Genomic DNA, 17,517 nt, shown 5'->3' on the forward strand with positions numbered 1-17,517 from the left:
ATTAGTTGCTGCTGATCCATATCTCATCTTTCTGATCATCGAGCATGCATGCCAATGCAAGCTCACCTCAGCATTATATATATGTTTTTTTGAAATCGTAGCCACGCTAAACTGAAGTTATATTAAGAGAATAGAAAGTATTTATAATATTACCAAGGGAGGTGAAAGAGAGAGGAAAATAAAAGAAACAGGAAGAAAACATAAAAAGAAACACACACTAAATAAAAATCTAAGCAGATATTCTCGCAATGTTTTTTTGCCCCACACATGCTCTATAGCTTGATTTTGTCATGTATTTTGGCAATGTTTTTTTGCCCCCCACATGCTTCATAGCTTGATTTTGTCCTGTATTTTGGCGAGAAGTTGCGACATGGTCTTTTCTTGATGTTGGAATACCCTTATGTTTTAGTGGTGTAGCTAGAATCTGTTTTAGTGGTGTAGCTATAATTTAGAGTAAAGGTGGTCCATCTGTATGTAATAGGTCAATTAAATAGGTGGTCCACTATACAATTTTTATTATATTAACTAGAACATATACTATAATTAAATAGATGTCACCTAGCTAGCTACGCCCCAATAATGTTTCGTTCACATCATATTTCCTATGCCACCAACAAGTGAATTGACTTGTGCTTTAGCCCTTGCACTATATATATGTAGCCCTTGCACTTAATTTGTTCTCATGCATGCTGCATCGCGATCTCCACTTCACTAACCACTATATACTCACTAGCTAGCTAGCTGCCCAGCTTCGCTAGTGTTGAGGATGACGATGTCGGTGAGCGGCATGGCGTGGGCGCACGCGGTGATGGGCTGGGCGGCGGTGGCGTTCGCCCTCTTCGTCCTCGCCATCACCACCGCCGACGCGTCGTCGTCGCAGGGGCCCTGCGCCGCCTACGGCGGCGGCAGCGGCGGCGCCACGTTCATGCGCGCCGGGGCGGCGCTGGTGCTGCTGTCGGCGACGGCGCAGGCGGTGGCGGCGACGGCGGCGCGGGCGGCGGCGAACGGGGCGCGGTTCCTCTCGGGGTTCTTTGCCCTGGTGGCGCACTTCGCCGGCGCGTACACCGCCGCCGTCCTCTCCGAGCTGGTCCCCGTCGTGGTCGCCGCCGCCGGCGGGGTCTGCGCCGCGTCCGGCTACAAGCACATGCTGGTCGCCCACTACGTCGTTCTCGACATACCGCTCATCGTCTTCTACCTCGCCGGCTTTGTCGCGCTTATTAATCAGTATCATCTAGAATAGGCTAGCTGTATACTCCCTCCTCCCCTAAATATTTGTCGTCGTTAACCATTTTAAACATGTTTGACCGTTCGTCTTATTTAAAAAAATTTGTGAAATATGTAAAACTATATGTATACATTAAAGTATATTTAATAATAAATCAAATGATAGAAACAATTAATAATTACTTAATTTTTTTAATAAGACGAACGGTCAAACATGTTTTAAAAAAAGTCAACGGCGTCAAACATTTTGGAACGGAGGGAATATATATATATATATATATATATATATATATATATATATATAGGTTAGCTACATCTACATGCACTGCACCATGAATAATTTATAGTTCCTCTGTTTCTAAATATTCGACGCGTTCGACTTTTTTAAACATATTTAACCGTTTGTCTTATTTAAAAACTTTTATGAAATAATATATATATACATAAAATTATATTTAACAATAAATCAAATGTATAAAAAATAATTAATAATTATTTAATTTTTTTAAATAAGACGATCAGTTAAACATATTTAAAAAAATCAAAGACGTCAAATATTTAAAAACGGACGAGAGAGTACTATGCAATGTTGATCGATCGATGGATCGGTACGTAGTTCGTTGATGTTGCCGTTTCAGTCCTACGTTGATCGAATGTATAGCAAGTTTGTTTTATGTGCCAGCCATATGTAATGTACGTAACATCGATCGATCGATCTTGCAACATTGGCAGTGTCACCGTATTATTTATCATCTCATATTATATATATATCATTCTGCTTAATTTGCTGTGAACATATATATATATATATATATATATATATATATGTTCAGTTTGGTTCAATTAATCAACAGTCTGCAGCTAGCTGCAGGTTTATTATACACAGAATTTTGCTTGTGAGTTCTGACTTCTGCCCCTTCCTCCTTTTGGATATTTGCAATTTTTTTTAATCCAGGGGCCATTTTGCATAAAATGCTATGGGCCTTGCAAAAAAAAAGCCCACGAGGGCCATATAGGAATCGACCATTAACCCGCACGGGGAGAGAGAAGCCAAGAAGCCACCGTCTCCTCCTCCTTTCCAGGAACGCGTCTCCTCTCCTCTCTTCTCTTCTCTCCGGCGGCGGCGGCGGCGGAATCCGATCCGAACCAAGGTACGTGCTCGCCGACCCCTCCCCCCTAGACCTAGGGCTCCCAGATCTCTCGCGGATCTGCTCTCTCCGTTCATCTCCTCCATGGTGCCGCGCCTCTCCGTCGGGCTTCTCTTCGTCGAGGCTGCTCTTCCTAACTCGTTCGTTCGTGGGGTCCTGCCTGCGTTTTGGGTCCCAGTTTCATCTTCTCTGATGAATGAGTGCATGAATCGTCGAGATTTGAAAGTGGTCGTGTTTGATCGATTACAAGCTACCGATTCCTCAGGGATGATCGACCGATCGATCGCGGAGTCTACTCTGTGATCCTCTTAACCAAATACTATAATTAATTGGAGCAGGGGCGGAGGCAAATGACTTTTTGCTAATCCCGCTATTAATACACATTACGAATAGAAAATTGCTGTTGTGAACATATACTTTGACACCATTATAGTTGAAGAATGGCCCCATCGATACTACCACTGGTTTGGATTGGATGAACCATCCACTCCCACCCAAGCCAACCCTTCCATTTTAACCCGTTGCTTCAACCAATAATCCCCTTGGGTCTATGTTGCTATGTGAGACTGTGAGAGAGTAGGGCATTTGTCAGGAGAATAAATAAACAAGGTGTCTATATCTTCAGCTGATTTTTATTAATGTATATATGATGGTTGTGGTTTGAATTACATTTATTCTACCACAATAAGCCCAGTGAATCACATATTACTTGTTTGAGGACAACTATTTGATCTTGCACGAATCTAATCTGTTGAACTAGCTGGAGATTCAGTTGTATATTTTGGAATCGCATATTCCTTATCTACAGCTCTACACAATTGCGCTTGAGGCGTGATAGTTATATTTTCTAACTGTGGATGACTATGTATGTGCTGGAAGCCTGGAATTTATTCCATTGTACCAAAGAACAAGAAAGCAGCTGATTTATAGTTTTGACAACTTCGACAGTTAGCAATAAGCCCCCTTGGGTCTAGTTTGCTCCTGCATTTTGGCTGTGAGATAGTGGAGTATTATCAGTAGAATAAATGATGTGTCTACTCTATTACCTTCATAGTTAAGGTATATGAAGGCTGTGGTTTGAGTCGTACTGCACATTTACTCTGCCACAATAAGTCCAGTATTATTTATCATATCACTTGTTTCAAGAGGACAGCCATTTGATCTTGCACTAATCTAACTTGTTAAACTAGCTGGAGATTAAGTTGTATATCTTGGAATCATATTTGACTATCTGCATTTCTACACAATTGCGCTTGATTATGTGTACGCTGGAGCTTATTTCCTTTTGTCTGTCTATTGTGTTTATACCAATGAACAAGAAAGCTGCTTATTAGTTTGAGAACAACTACAGTTAGCAGGGGACTTGTTTTTCTAGACTGTGATGTTCACTCATGCTTCTCTTCATATGAATAATCTGTAACATTCATTTTCTATCAGACTTGACAATCTGTATGCCATTTCATGATTGTGCAGCAAAAATGACGGCCGGATACATTGCTGGGTCCTTGATTGGATCCTTCGCCATTGCTTACCTGTGTGACACATTTGTTTCTGACAAGAAGGCATTTGGAGGTGAGTATAGTCTTACAGGCATGTGCTTAACCTCCCGTAAGATTGGACCTTAATCTGCTTCATTCATTGGACGCAGGTTCCATTCCAAAGACTGTCTCTGACAAGGAGTGGTGGCAAGCCACTGACACCAAGTTCCAGGCCTGGCCTCGCACCGCTGGACCACCAGTCATCATGAACCCCATCAGCCGCCAAAACTTCATCGTTAAGTCCACTTAGACGAGAGAAACTGGTTCAGTGTCGTGATTTTACCATGAATATGAAGTTTGTTTTCTAGGCCTTGAGATTGTAATAAGATGCAACAGTCAGGATACGTTTTGCATTTTTCACTTCACCTGTGAGCAAACATTGGAGCTTACAGCATACTCACATTTGATGAATTCTGTTCCTCGGTGAAAAATTTCCACTGGGCAGTAAAGAATTACATTGTTTTCCTATATTCATATCTTTTTGTTTCAGTAAGTTGTTGCTTAAGTTCAAATTTGTGCTGTTTCACTGCCTCCTGTTTCTGCATTTTAGAGGCAATGATAGAGGGTCATTTGTGCTCAAATTATGTTGTCATCCCAGAGTTTCAGTTCTGCTGCTATCTGGGTTATTTTCGATGATATATCAGGTCTACATTTTTTTGGTGAAATCTTGTTTGATAATGCAAGGGCCTAGCAATGAGTTACTGCCCACCGAAATACTAGAACAGAATAATACCCACTACAAGGGAGGAAATGGAAGCTAATGTTAACCAAAACGAATCTGAACTTGTTTTAGCATAACGACAGGAGCATTGCTCTTCAATTAGAAGCATGAAAGTTACTTCCAGGATGCAAGGCCCAGGCAGCAGATCCTGCTCGCTTTGCTACTGAAAGTCTGAACCTACCTACCTAAAAAGAGTTGAATGCTCCACCCGCTTTCAACTTCTGAAACTCTAGGGTTGTCATATTCCGGTTGTGACAGATGTTGATCCGGCTGGTGACAGTGCTGGTCTTTTGCTAAACAGTACTTCAGTGAACAAAGGAATGCAAGGCCTTTTGCTGTCCTGCAGAAAATGGCTGAACCGGTGAATCCTGTAGTTGCAGTCTGCAGACCGAGCAGAGTTCATGTCTGTCAGATTAAATTCTAATTCATGTAAAACTGTCAGAATAAATTCTGGTATGATATCTCCCAGATAACTAATTTGGTTATCATCTATAGATGGGAATCAGATTGAAGGAATCACTTGTCATGCTAAAAGAACACAAAAATTAGACAACACGGGCTACCATTCTAAGCCCCATGTCATTGTCACCAACTTAAGATGATGTAGCAGTTGCAACCACTAAAAAATATCTGCAATGGCAGTCAGCAGATCCTCCTTATCTTGGAAGCAAAAAGGTAATAGAGAGATCAGATAGTGATAGAAAATGAAGTTCAAATGTTACACGTGATGTGTTGAGCTTTAAAGTTTGCAAACAGTGTCATTAATAACTTCAGTGAATTCTGAAAAAAAAAAGATCTCACTGATATTGTAGTGTCTATGGCTAAAATTATTGCAAATGCAACTTGCTGAATTTTTCTGATGCTCAACACGCCACTGTATAATTAAAGCAATTCCATAGTACATCCTACCAGCCTATCATTGTTAAAAATTATTGTAAACTTGTCCACTTTTCCTACATCGTTGAAGATGGAAGTCACACGAAAACAGCTCAAGAATCCCTTCTTTCATAGCTATAATGTAACCCATAAATTTCAAAGTTATTTCACCATCTGCAGCATCATATCAATGGCTGTAATGTACTCATGCAAATACAACATTTTTGAGTTACATCTTACAACAACACACATGTGGATCGCTGCCCACATTGGTGCAGGATTTTCAAAACCCCTTCAAAATTTAGCGTGTTGTCTACACCGCTAATTAAACAGTCAATCAACATGATCATCTACTACTGTCTGGTTGCTTGAGAACAATGTGTCTCTTTTCTTGGGAAAACCAGGGGGCTCCATACCTGGGCCTCGATACTTCAGCTCCGGTGTGGTTCGAAGCACAGGCTCTGTTGAAACAGGTCGATATGGAATTCCTGCGGCCCCTGTATATCTAGTAGGGGACACATACCTTCTTGGAGCACCTCTCAATGCCCCACCCCGTAGGTCCACACCCCTGGTAGCCTCAGCATAGGCTCGGTCTGTCGCTCTTGTGGTGGCATCCACATAGCTTCTATCACTGGCTCTTGTTGTGCCATCAACATAGCCTCGCTCACCAGCTCTTGTTGAGCTATCAGCGAAGGCACGGTCACTGGTCGAATGATTCAAGATGCTCCCTGTAGGAGCTGTGACTGAGGTGTTAAATGTCTCCTCCGGAGTCCAGCCCAACGAATCCTTCTTCTTTACATAGACTTGCCAAATGCCAATCAAGAACAGGAGGAAGAGCAGCGCTGGACCACTCCACACCACAGCATTGCTCTCCGGTTTGTACACCGGGAAGTTGGACCTGTATATAGCAATGTAACCATCTCCGAGTCCCAAGATCACGAGCTTCTCCCTGTCCGCGGCAACAAGCGGCTTCCCAGCTGGTGAAGCAGGCATCACGCCACCAGAACCCGCAAACACAGACTTGATATCCTTGATTGATGTGGCGAATAGCGGGCGGGGAGCCCCAACCCTCCCATAGTACTGAGTTGATGTGTTGTACACAAGGATCTTATCTTGGCTGGCTACCAAGAGGTAGCCTTTGATCGTCTGTATCGCCACGGGGTTGTCGATCTCAGCCTTCTTGATTGCCCGGACCCTGCATTTCAGGCTGGCAATGTCACCGAGAAGCAGGACGTGCACGAGATCGCCGGCATCAGTGAAACCATAGGCCTTGAAGCGCTCGGAAGGATCGAAGGAGTAGGCCTTTGGGAGGGAGCCATTGAGAGCTTCAGCGAGGCCCTCGCATGGTGTCTCGCGGACAGACATTGATCGGAGGTCGAGCGACGCGGCGCCGGCCTCGGTGAGGAAGAGGAGTCGCTGCTTCACAAAGGCGAGAGGCGTCGACGAGGCGATGGCGGTGCCGTAGAGCGTGCCGTTCTCGGTGAAGACGCGGATGCGGCCGCCGGAGTCGCAGGACAGCACGTAGCGCGCGCGGCCGGCGTGGTGGGCCTCGAGGTGGAGCACGGGGGCGGCGTCGAGGCCGCGGACGAGGAGGCGGGACGACGCGGCGGCGAGGGTGAGCCAGTCATCGCCGTGCGGGGACGACTCGATGAGGCGGTGGGCGGCGATGGAGCCGTCGGCGTGGCCGGCGAAGAGGAAGCAATCGGTGCGGCGCGGCGAGAGGTACGCGAGCAGGGCGGTGACCGGCGGCTCGCCGGACACCCCGGGCTCCAGCTCGAGCAGCGCGTCCCCGGCGGCGGAGAACACGAAGACGCGGCCGCGGGAGTCGCCGACGGCGAAGTACTTGGTGAGCCCATCCGCGTCCTCGTAGGGCAGCGCGGTCGCCGCGGCGGCGTAGGCCCCGTCCCCGAGCCGCGCGGCCGCGGCGAAGTGGAACCGCTCGGACCAGTAGGGCCTCCGCTTCGTCACGGCCACCCCCTGCGGCGCCCTCCGGTCGCCGGGCGCCGCCGCGGCGGCTGCCGGCGGCGGCGGATCGGGCTCCACGGATCTGGCGAGCGCGGACTCCAGCGCCTGGACGGACTTGGCGAGCGACTCGGTGAGCTCCTCGAGCCGCGCGAGCTGCGCCTCGTGCCGCACCAGCAGGCCGGCCTCCACGGCCGCAGCCGCCTCCGTATCCGCCGCCGCCGCCTCCTCCGACGCGGCGGCGGCGACGGCGGCGAGCGTGAGGAGGAGGAGGAGGGGAGCGACGTGGTGGGCCATGGTTGTCAGTGACAGCGGAGCGGGAGTGGAGTAGGGTTTAGAGTAGTTTTATGAGTTTTGGAGGTTGGGATTAGGAGAGGGGATCTGGTGTGTGTAGGGGAAAGTGCGGGGACGGGACGGCTCCGTGGGCCCCACATGTCAGTGGGTCGTTTATGTCTCGGCCGGCTGTGTGGGCCCCACATGTCAGCGGTTAGTTATGTGTAGGTCGGCTGTGCGTTGCTCCTGCTACACAGGACAGCCTCGTTGACCAATAATATTATTATCTACCTGTGGGGCCGAGGTGTCAGTGGGCAGCGCTTGTGACTTGGGTTTAAGATATGGGTGGTTACTTGTTTGCCATGGCGTGGTAATGAAAAATACCAGGTGTATTTAATAAGTTACTAAAAAATTAAACAAAAATTTAAACTTAGGATGAAATTTGTCTGATTTTTTTTTGGTTTTGCATAGTAACCATCGTAACCAGACTAGCAAGGGTAACCCCTCTTCCAACGATAACTTGGTAAAGAAATGCACTTGCAGGTGACTGAACATTTTTTTTCTTTGTTTCTGTTGTTTAGATCTTAGAACAGATAATGTCGGAACATTTCTTCCGAAATCTGAACTTGTTTTGCTGAAATGATGTAAAATCCCTGCCTTGAAACAGTTACTACCCTGGAAATAAAAGAGAGAAGAAACCGTTACCAGTCGTGCAATCAAACGGTTTCTTTCTCAGCTTTTATTGTTCACTGTTCATGCAATGAGACAATTTCTTTCTTTGCTTTCATAGTTTACTGGTTTTTTCTCCTTTTGCTTTCATTATTTACTTTTCAAGCAATCATACAGTTTGTTTGCACACACTTGTTACTATCAAACTACACTAAAATGACAGTTGTCCAACTAAATACACTACTGCAAATTTACTATACTTCAGTAGTCCTAGAGTCCTATAACTCCAGGGTCTTTGACTATGTGCTTTCTTCGGTCGCAGTAGTCCTAGAGTCCATCCTTTCAGAGGGCCGGCTGTGGTCGTTAGCGGCCGTCGCTTCCTTTGGGGAATTGTTGGGAGCGTAGAGTGGCTCTGCCCCCTCCAGCTGTTTGAAGTAGAGTTCCTTTCCTTTCGTTATTTTTTATCTTTGTTTTTCTTCCTTCCTTGGCATAGGCCGGTCTGGTTGAGTGCGTCGTGTTTCAAAACTCTATTCTTCTAATATATTGACGTGCAATCCTTTTGCGCGTTCGAAAAAAAAAAACTATACTTCAGTAGTACATAGTAGATGTGTTTGAGTAGAGACAAGAGAAGGGCAGTGGAGGTTCATTGCATCATCCTGATTATTCCAGCAAAAGAGGAGATGGATGGATAGAGAGAAACACCATCATCTTTTGCCATCCTCATCCTCTCCCTGACTCTTTTCTTTTCTCAAGATGCCATGAATCTGCAGGAGAGGAGGTGCACTCCACTCCAGTATGGCAGGCACGCCATGGTTGACGGCTGCAGTATACAGTATATGCTTGTAGAATCCTTGTTGGCTTAAACAAGCACAAAAGGGACAGACAAACTTCGTAGAATTGTAGGAATTTGAAGGCAAATTGTTCGGTTCATTCAACAGCTAGGAAAAATTCCCACAATTCCGAAGCGTAGCCTTAAAACGATAAGTTAAATTCAGAGAAGACAGACAGACTTAATTATACTCATGAACAAAGTATGGATTGAGTAAGAAATTCTCTCATAAGGATTGGCAAATATATAATTGAGGAAGGTTATAGAAGAAATTGACCAGTTGGAAGGGGAATGTCTTTCGATAGGAGGAAGGCGTGTGTCAATTAATTCGGTGTTGAGTTATCTAACCATGTTCAAAGTATCCTCAAGAAGCTAGATTACTATAGGTCTAAATTTTTTTTGGCAAAGTGATGGACATAAAAAAAATATAGAATAGGGAATTTAGATATGCAGAATAAATATTTGTTGAGTAAATAGTTGTATAGTAAGCAGCTGCCGCGGCAACAAGTTGTCTGACAATGTAAAGCATGTCCTACCGGATTTTACGAGTTTTGAACTATTTCCTATAGAATTCATGTTTTCTTAAAAGCAGACCAGTTATTAGTGCAATCAACCGGATAGTTTCGATGTTCGCTGTTCATACAACGCAGCACGTTTTTTTTTGTTTTGTTTTATTTATCGTTTATAACTGTTGTTCTCTATCCAACAGTTCACTTTCTTTGCTTTTATTGTCTACTGCTTGATTTAATTGTTGGTACTGTTTTGCCTTCACAGTTTCCATCGTCTACTGTTGTTACTGTTTGTCTTCTTCGCTTGCTGTTCATATGCAATCGATATCATTGATCATTGCTAGTATGTTTTTGTACGCATTTACTGACAAACTACACTGAAATGACAGTTCCCACAAAATTAAATTACACCAGTACCGTTGTAGTAGATGTATAGACAATGGAAAGAGCAGTGGAGGTTCATTGCATCATGGATACAGAAACATAAAAGCCCATCAACTTGGCCTTGTTTAGCTCCAAACTTTTTCTTCGAACTTCTAACTTTTCCATTACATCAAAACTTTCCTACACATATAAACTTCCAATTTTTCCATCGCATCGTTACAATTTCAACCAAACTTTCAATTTTAGCGTGAACTAAACAGGGGGCGTGAACTAAACAGGGTATAGTATTATATGCTTAATAGAATCCTTGCGTATAAGAAAATCCCAACAACTCCAAACCGTAGCCTTAGCAACAAGTTAAATTTAGAAAAGACGGACAAACTTAATAACAGTCATGATCAATTAACAGGACCGAGTCTGCTTGAAACTATTACAAGTACAGAGAAGGGATGATCACAAAGCGCCTCATGATGGTATAGTATTTATGTTTATTGGTACATATATGCAGCACTATTGATGGTGGTGTTCATAATAGCCTAAGAAGTGGATGCAGAAGCCTCCTCCAGCAGCTGCTTCACCTTGGTGATGTAATCGGCCATAGCTTCCTCCTTGGATTTCCCTGAATTCACCATGATTTGGATTTGTAAGCATTGATGGGAGTTTGCGGATATGACAGTTATATAGTTTAGCTGATATATGTTTTTGAGGACTTAAAGAGATCGGCATATACCTTCAACGGCCTTCCAAGCATCCCATTTGTATCTGTCTTTCAGGTTGAAAATACCTGGGCGCCCTGAAAGATGAAACTGAATTGTTAGATACGATAACTCGAGGATAAAATGTGATCTTTGGTGTCTGTATTACGAAACAAGTCCAAAAGCATTGCCTTTGGAACTTGAAAGGTCATGATTTAAAAAAAAAAGTAGAACAGCTGCTAAGCAAAGTCCCCATCGGGGAGAAACATAAGAATACCATATGTTACTACAATTTCAAATGACAACCACCACTTAGTACTGTAATAGGTGAATAATTCCTCTGGAAATTGTAATATTAAACACCCCAAATTGACAAGCAGATTACAAGGATAGATGAGTTTACACTCATCAAGCACTAAATTTGTGGCAAAACTTAAGCAGATCGATAATCCTTTTTAGTCAAAACACAAAACAGTGATTCAGATGCAACTATATGAAAGCTAATCTTGCCTGATCATCATGAAAGCATATGGAATCTTAGCACTTGAACAGCAGCAAATTAATTAGCTCAATTGATGAATGCATCGTTTCAAGAAGAGCAGAAGGCCTATATATACCAGTGGTAACCGGGCCAACGGTTGCCTGCTTGTAGAGGCCATAGAGAAGCAGCTTGTCCTCGTTGGAAATTGTGTCAGGCAAGGTCTTGGCCTTCTCGGCGAACTCCTCAAACTCCTCCTGCACAACAAGAACAACAACTAATTTGTTCAGAATCGACTTGAATTTGTTTACCTCAGGAAACTGCTCTGCATATTTCGAGTTCAGAAGAACAGGATAACAAAGGCATCAATTGCAGTTTCTGCATGGCTCCTCTAAAGTCTAAAGCACAAAAAGGTTTGATCTTTTATCACTACTGCACCTACCTAGCTACTTGATCCAGAACACTGTCACTACTAAATTAACCAACGGAGGAACGAACAGCAGGTACATTAGATTGGTTAATTACAAATTAACATACTGTTAAACCACATGGTAGTATGGTACTCCAAACAAGATATATATTGCATGCCAAAGGGAAGAAAATCCTAAACGATAAACAACCAGCAAATCTGCAGGTAGATTGATTTCAACAAGCGGAGGAGTAATATCCATTCAACCTACGCGCATCCGCTCAAGAAAACACAAAGAAAATCACGAGAAGCGAAAAGAAGAAGAAGAAGCAGGAAGACGATTCGTTTAATTTACCTGCAAACCCATGGCAGCGATGGCGTCTCGTTCTCGTTGGCGTCAGTCGATTTCTTGGAGTTGGAGGGGGGAGGAAGATCAATGGACGCCATGTCCAAGCGTTTTTTATGAGTTTATATAGGAAGGGGATATTTGCAGGTGGGTTTCAGGACACGTGTCCTGATCAGAGCCGTTGGTGGGGTGTTGACTCCTGATCGGCGGTGGCGACGTGGCTTACGAGTGTGCGACTCGTGGATGGCACAGACAAAAAGCCTCTCGTGTGTGGCGATAATTTCTATGAGAGGCCAAAAATACAATCTTTTTTTTGTGGTTGTTTTATTTAATATTTTTAGATTTTATCACGTCAACGATTTTGCTCGGAGAGAGAGAGAGAAAGATATTTGGATATTCCAAGATTGTGCTATACTCCCTCCGTACTTGTAAAGGAGTCGTTTAGGATAATGTTTAAGTCAAACCTTGGAAATATAAATCATGAATAACTCTTAAGTTGTTGAGTTTGAAGATGTAAAAATTATATGAATATATTTGTCTTGAAAAATACTTTCATAAAAATATACATATATCAATTTTCAATAAATATTTTTATAGAAACAAGTAGTTAAAGTTGTGTTTTGGAGACTGTGTCTTTGTCCTAAACGACTTATTTTATGAGTATGGAGGGAGTACAATCCTGCCCTGATACTGAAGGGATAAAAAAGGCTTTACGTGTTGCCTACTACTAATAGGTTAAAGCAAAATGTTGAGAAAAATCTAATTAATTTGATTTGATTGGGTTGTCTGCCTCCTAGTGGAGAACTGTAGTAGTGCCCGCAGGAATCCTATGCAGTTAAATGAAATAGGTAATTTTTCGAAAACCAGATTGCAAATGCAGAGCAATGGATATGGACATTGTTGAGTTCATGGACCAGAGCTACCAATAAAAGAACTGTACGATCTCACTTGCAACTTCTTCCTTTGGTTTGTCGATCAGAAGTTTAGAAGTCAAACATGGATAGTACAGGATGACATGTGAGGTTTTTGTGAAGGGGCTGTCTATACATCTGTTGACAGAAAATCCCACCTCCAATCTTTCAAATTTTGGACCATTGGATGTGCTTTAAGATTCGTGCAGATGCATTAACCCTACCTCTCCTCTTCCCGTTCCCCTCCCATCGCGCTCGCGAGCAGCTCCGCCCGATCCCCCGCCACCACCACCGCACCGCGCCGCCGCCCGCCTCACCGGCTGGTCGGAGGGCGTCAACAGCGCCGGCGAGAACCCCCTCCCCCCCGACCAGCCTTCGCCCCCTCCCCTCCCCCTCCTCCCTTCCTTCCTCGAGCCGTCAGCGGCGAGGTTCCCCTGCCACTGACGTCGGCCCACCGCCCTCCTCCAGCCCTGCGGCTCTGGCGCCGTCGTCGGCGCCTCGCCGCCCGCCCGATCCGCCGCCCACCGTCGGGCTGCCGCCTCCCCCAGCCATCTCTCTAGAGCTGGCGAACTCCTCCCCTCCCCCTCCCCCTCCCACCCCCACCCCACCCCACCCCAGGACCCTAACCCGTAGGGTCCTCGCCGGCACCAGAGAAGAAGAGGAGATCGCCGGAGTTGGAGGAGAAGGCGTGGAGCACGAATCTCGAAGCCTATCCGGTGTCCTAAAATTTGCAAGATTTAGGGATGCAAAATCTATCGAAAGAAGGTTAGCAATTCCGTTTTGTGAGGTAAGGGCCGAAAATCATTGTGATATAGGGATGCCAAACAAACTCAGGCTATAGTGAGGGAGGAAAGTGGACTTTCTAAGGCCTCCTTCATTCTCTGGCTTGCTTGGATAGTTTACTCGATTTTATTCCGCTTTTGTACTTGTCATTTTGTCAATGTGATGACCAGGTTATTAGTAGAGATTTTTTTTAATATGCAAGCAGCGCATTTTTTATTAATAGGAATAAAGTTTATGTACAACGGACCCGAAAACTAAAAAAAAAAAAAAAAAGAAGGGGACGGGTTACAGGACACAGAATGGAGCAAAAGGCCTAATCTCTGACTAGATTTTGTGACCGTGGAACCAAGCTAGGAAGAGGCAATTCTGGCACCGCCACATTTGCTAAGCGCCATTTGACGTGACGGAAAATTGCGAGACGAATCTTTTGAGCCTAATTACGCTATAATTTGACAGTATGGTGCTACAGTAAACATTTGCTAATGACGGATTAATTAGGCTTAATAGATTCATCTCGCGGTTTACATGCGGAATCTGTAATTTGTTTGTCACTAGTCTACGTTTAATACTTTAAATGTGTGTCCGTATACTTAAAAAAAAAATTGGAAAGTAACTAAACACGGCCTTACTCCCAAAAGTTCTTTTTATTCAGGAATACGCGCAAGACTTGCAAATCGAGGATTTTGCACATCAGCGCAAATGACATAAAAGGAAAATAAGTAGAGAAATAAAGAATATAAGGGTAGAACAACACGGCTAGAATAAGTAGAGAAATAGAGAATAGTGTGTTAATCTCTGGCATCAGGTGCAACAGGTAAACTTTTGGAAACCAGATTGTAAATGCAGAGCAATGCTCTGTTCTGCTGCTTTTGGCTTTGGTTTCAAAGCTGGGTAATGAAAGTTGACTGTTTTCTAAAAAAATATAGCGCAACGCATCAGGACATTATTATTGAGTTCCTGGACAAGAGCAACCAGAAAATAACACACAGCTCATGAAAATCTATGACAAAACTGTAGGTCCTCATTACCAAGTACCAAGCAACCACCATGGCAATTCATGAGAGCCTGTCGAAACAAACATTACTGACACCAGTGACGTATTTCTTCGGAACTACAATTTTCTTTGGTTTGTCAATCAGAAGTTCAGGATTCAAACATGGACAGCACAGGAATACAAGATGTCAGGCTCATTTGCTCCAAGTGACTGATTCTTGTCTATCTCTATGATACTCAAACCTAATTACTCCTATCAAAATTTAGCTCGCACATGACTCTGGGTTCGTGACTTGTATTTGCTGCAGTGTCACGAACTACAGATCTATTCATCGACAGCGACAGAAACTGTGAAGCTGCCTGTACGACAACATTTGCTATTAAGCAAAGGGTTGCCCACAGTATGTGCATACAATCTTTGGATACTGCTACCTTGAAGATTGATCAGCTGCTCTAGCTTCCTGTGCTACAAGTCCATCATCCCCATGGTTCGATTCGGCAACATGACCCACCTGCCGCAGCTTACTTGGTTCCGTTGTCACACCCCTAGGGACTTCTCTTGACCGCTGGTCTGCTCTCTTGCATCCCCATTGACCTGCTGAGGCATAGCTCTGATTCGGCTCTTTGCCCGAGCTAAAAGTTGCTTCCTTATATGCTTTGTGCTAACATATTCATCTCTTTCTACTGCCCGTTGTACGGCCTTCTTAAGCCTGGACTCAACAGTTTCCCATGACACAAGCTTCTCTAGAAATGTGGAGACATAGTCAGATCTCCGATCCTGCAAAGATATAGCCATGAACAAAATAAGTAAAACAAAATGTATTTTTTAAGTACTAAATGTAAGCATCACTTGTCATCTAACCTCATAATCCAGGTAGTATGCATGCTGTTGCCCAAAGTAATAGGTTTTGTTAGTATAATTGTTTATTAATAAAAATGCCAGGAAAAGAAAGAGAAGCCTGATTGCAATATTCATACCTCCCAAAGATCAATTGCAAGGAGTGGCTGCAAAAAGAAATAGCCTCATGAAATCCCCGTTGGATATGCATACGGCAAAAAAACCAGCAGACATACAATGCCAGCCGTATGCTTTGCATTTCAACTTTAGCCATAGCATATGAATCATGACAGAAGAATGGCATAGCAATGTAGGGTAAGTGTTTCAAGTTAATACTCACAGAGTGACCCCAGACAAGAGGATTGATGGCATTCGGAGACTTTGAGATGACCAGTCTACCATAATTATCAGATGGGATTGGGCTTCTTGATTTCACATGAGGCAACTTGCTTGTTTTGTCTGGAGAGAGTTACAGAAAAAAGAGTTCAGTTCATCACACCAACATATGCAAATTTTGAAACTGGTACGATGAAGCTAATAAGTATGTCGTTAAGCATCTGTACATCACTTACAACAAAGCCAAACCCATCCAGAACCAAATTGAGTTGATGCAGCATCCATAAATTGTCGAATCATGCCATCATAGGATCCAAAGTCCCTGTTGATAAATTTCAAAAGGCGTTCTGGGGGTTTTCCCCCGCCACCAGGTTGCATAGATCGCCAATAGAAATCATGGTTCCATATCTAAAAGAATGTCCAGTAATTAGTCATATGGAGGACATACAGCTCAGCGCTATACATAATACAGAATGATACCTGTGCAGCATGGAAGAAGGGGGGATGGGGTGCCTCCCTGCCCTCATTGAAGGAGGATAGCATCATCTGCCCCAGCGACATCCCCTCCCACTCACTGCCACCAATCATGCCATTGAGCCTCTCGACGTGAATGTTCTGATGAACTCCCCAGTGCTGTTCCACCGTCTCCTTGCTGATGTATGGCTCTAGGGCATCCTACATTTCCCATCACACAGTTGTCACTACTACTCTGTGCAAAACCACAAATTGGTATTTGTGTACTTACTGAAGGATAAGGAAGAGGCTGCTGCTCTATCCAGGAGACAGAAGCATCTTCATCAGTGTCTGACGACTCATCACCATTTGCTTCAGCATCCTCATCCATTTCAGCATCGGAAGCGGTTTCATCATCGATACCATCGTTCACAATGTCATCCTCGGTCACCACATTAGCCTCATTGGCACACTGGAGTACACGTGAGTTCGTACTCTCTCCCTGTTGAAATAATACATAGATATATGCATTCTTCCACATCAAATTAATCGTCTACAGAACTGGAGAGGATTCTTTTATTCTAGAAATGGTGCATAATAAATGTATTTCACACATCCAACCGAAAATGTCATGACAAATCAAATATCTACAGAAATGAAAATGCATTTTCTTGAGTCAGTGAATCCATAAAGAAGAGCTACTCGCTTGATAAGTCTGGTGAATTAACACGTAACAGTGTGACTTATCCAAAATAATACACAGGAAACAAAGAACGGCGAGCAGCGCCAATCAGTCAGCTCGAGCTACCAACTAGAAATGCTAAGCTGAGGAGGAGGAGGCGACAGTTTACCCTGCAGGCGCTCCCTCTCAGTGGGGTGACGAGGCGTCGGAGGCCATGCCGCCGGGCGTCGCCGCCGCCGCCGGCGCGGAGGATGAACGGGGCCGAGACGGAGGTGGAGCTGGAGCAGGAGAGGGGGCGGGAGGGGGAGAAGAGGGCAGGCGATAGGCCTCCCACTCCCACCAGTGTGGCGAACGCCATGGACGAGCAGTTTGGGAGAAAGCTTCGAGGAGGAGACGATGAGATTAGAGGAGGGGATAAGCGGCCGCCCGAGATATTAATGGGCCCAAACTAATGTGGGCT

At 44.4% G+C, this 17,517-nt stretch overlaps 5 protein-coding genes across 5 annotated transcripts; 2 read left to right on the plus strand and 3 right to left on the minus strand.

Moving 5' to 3' along the window:
• Positions 1-766: 766 nt before the first annotated feature.
• LOC127776179 (uncharacterized) lies at positions 767-1,240 on the plus strand. The gene has a single exon (XM_052302531.1). The coding sequence runs from the start codon at positions 767-769 to the stop codon at positions 1,238-1,240; it is 474 nt and encodes a 157-aa protein (XP_052158491.1).
• Positions 1,241-2,246: 1,006 nt separating this feature from the next.
• LOC127776736 (uncharacterized) lies at positions 2,247-4,378 on the plus strand. Its single transcript, XM_052303267.1, has 3 exons — positions 2,247-2,375; positions 3,846-3,944; positions 4,021-4,378. The coding sequence occupies exons 2-3, from the start codon at positions 3,851-3,853 to the stop codon at positions 4,158-4,160; spliced, it is 234 nt and encodes a 77-aa protein (XP_052159227.1). The 5' UTR covers positions 2,247-2,375; positions 3,846-3,850; the 3' UTR covers positions 4,161-4,378.
• Positions 4,379-4,868: 490 nt separating this feature from the next.
• Positions 4,869-7,832, minus strand: LOC127776735 (uncharacterized membrane protein At1g75140-like). The gene has a single exon (XM_052303266.1). It carries the CDS (start codon positions 7,764-7,766, stop codon positions 5,841-5,843), a length of 1,926 nt encoding a protein of 641 aa, XP_052159226.1. The 5' UTR covers positions 7,767-7,832; the 3' UTR covers positions 4,869-5,840.
• A 2,569-nt stretch (positions 7,833-10,401) lies between these two features.
• On the minus strand, positions 10,402-12,163 carry LOC127777324 (acyl-CoA-binding domain-containing protein 2). Its single transcript, XM_052303900.1, has 4 exons — positions 12,071-12,163; positions 11,446-11,563; positions 10,864-10,926; positions 10,402-10,752 (listed from the first exon to the last, which is right to left on the minus strand). The coding sequence occupies exons 1-4, from the start codon at positions 12,080-12,082 to the stop codon at positions 10,670-10,672; spliced, it is 276 nt and encodes a 91-aa protein (XP_052159860.1). The 5' UTR covers positions 12,083-12,163; the 3' UTR covers positions 10,402-10,669.
• A 2,495-nt stretch (positions 12,164-14,658) lies between these two features.
• LOC127775658 (superoxide dismutase [Fe] 1, chloroplastic) lies at positions 14,659-17,447 on the minus strand. Its single transcript, XM_052301934.1, has 8 exons — positions 17,227-17,447; positions 16,668-16,877; positions 16,403-16,597; positions 16,159-16,330; positions 15,927-16,045; positions 15,727-15,753; positions 15,611-15,634; positions 14,659-15,526 (listed from the first exon to the last, which is right to left on the minus strand). Exons 1-8 carry the CDS (start codon positions 17,413-17,415, stop codon positions 15,287-15,289), a joined length of 1,176 nt encoding a protein of 391 aa, XP_052157894.1. The 5' UTR covers positions 17,416-17,447; the 3' UTR covers positions 14,659-15,286.
• Between the last annotated feature and the right edge of the window lie 70 nt (positions 17,448-17,517).

Source organism: Oryza glaberrima, chromosome 6 (assembly GCF_000147395.1).
Source record: "Oryza glaberrima chromosome 6, OglaRS2, whole genome shotgun sequence".
NCBI classification, from domain to species: domain Eukaryota; kingdom Viridiplantae; phylum Streptophyta; class Magnoliopsida; order Poales; family Poaceae; genus Oryza; species Oryza glaberrima.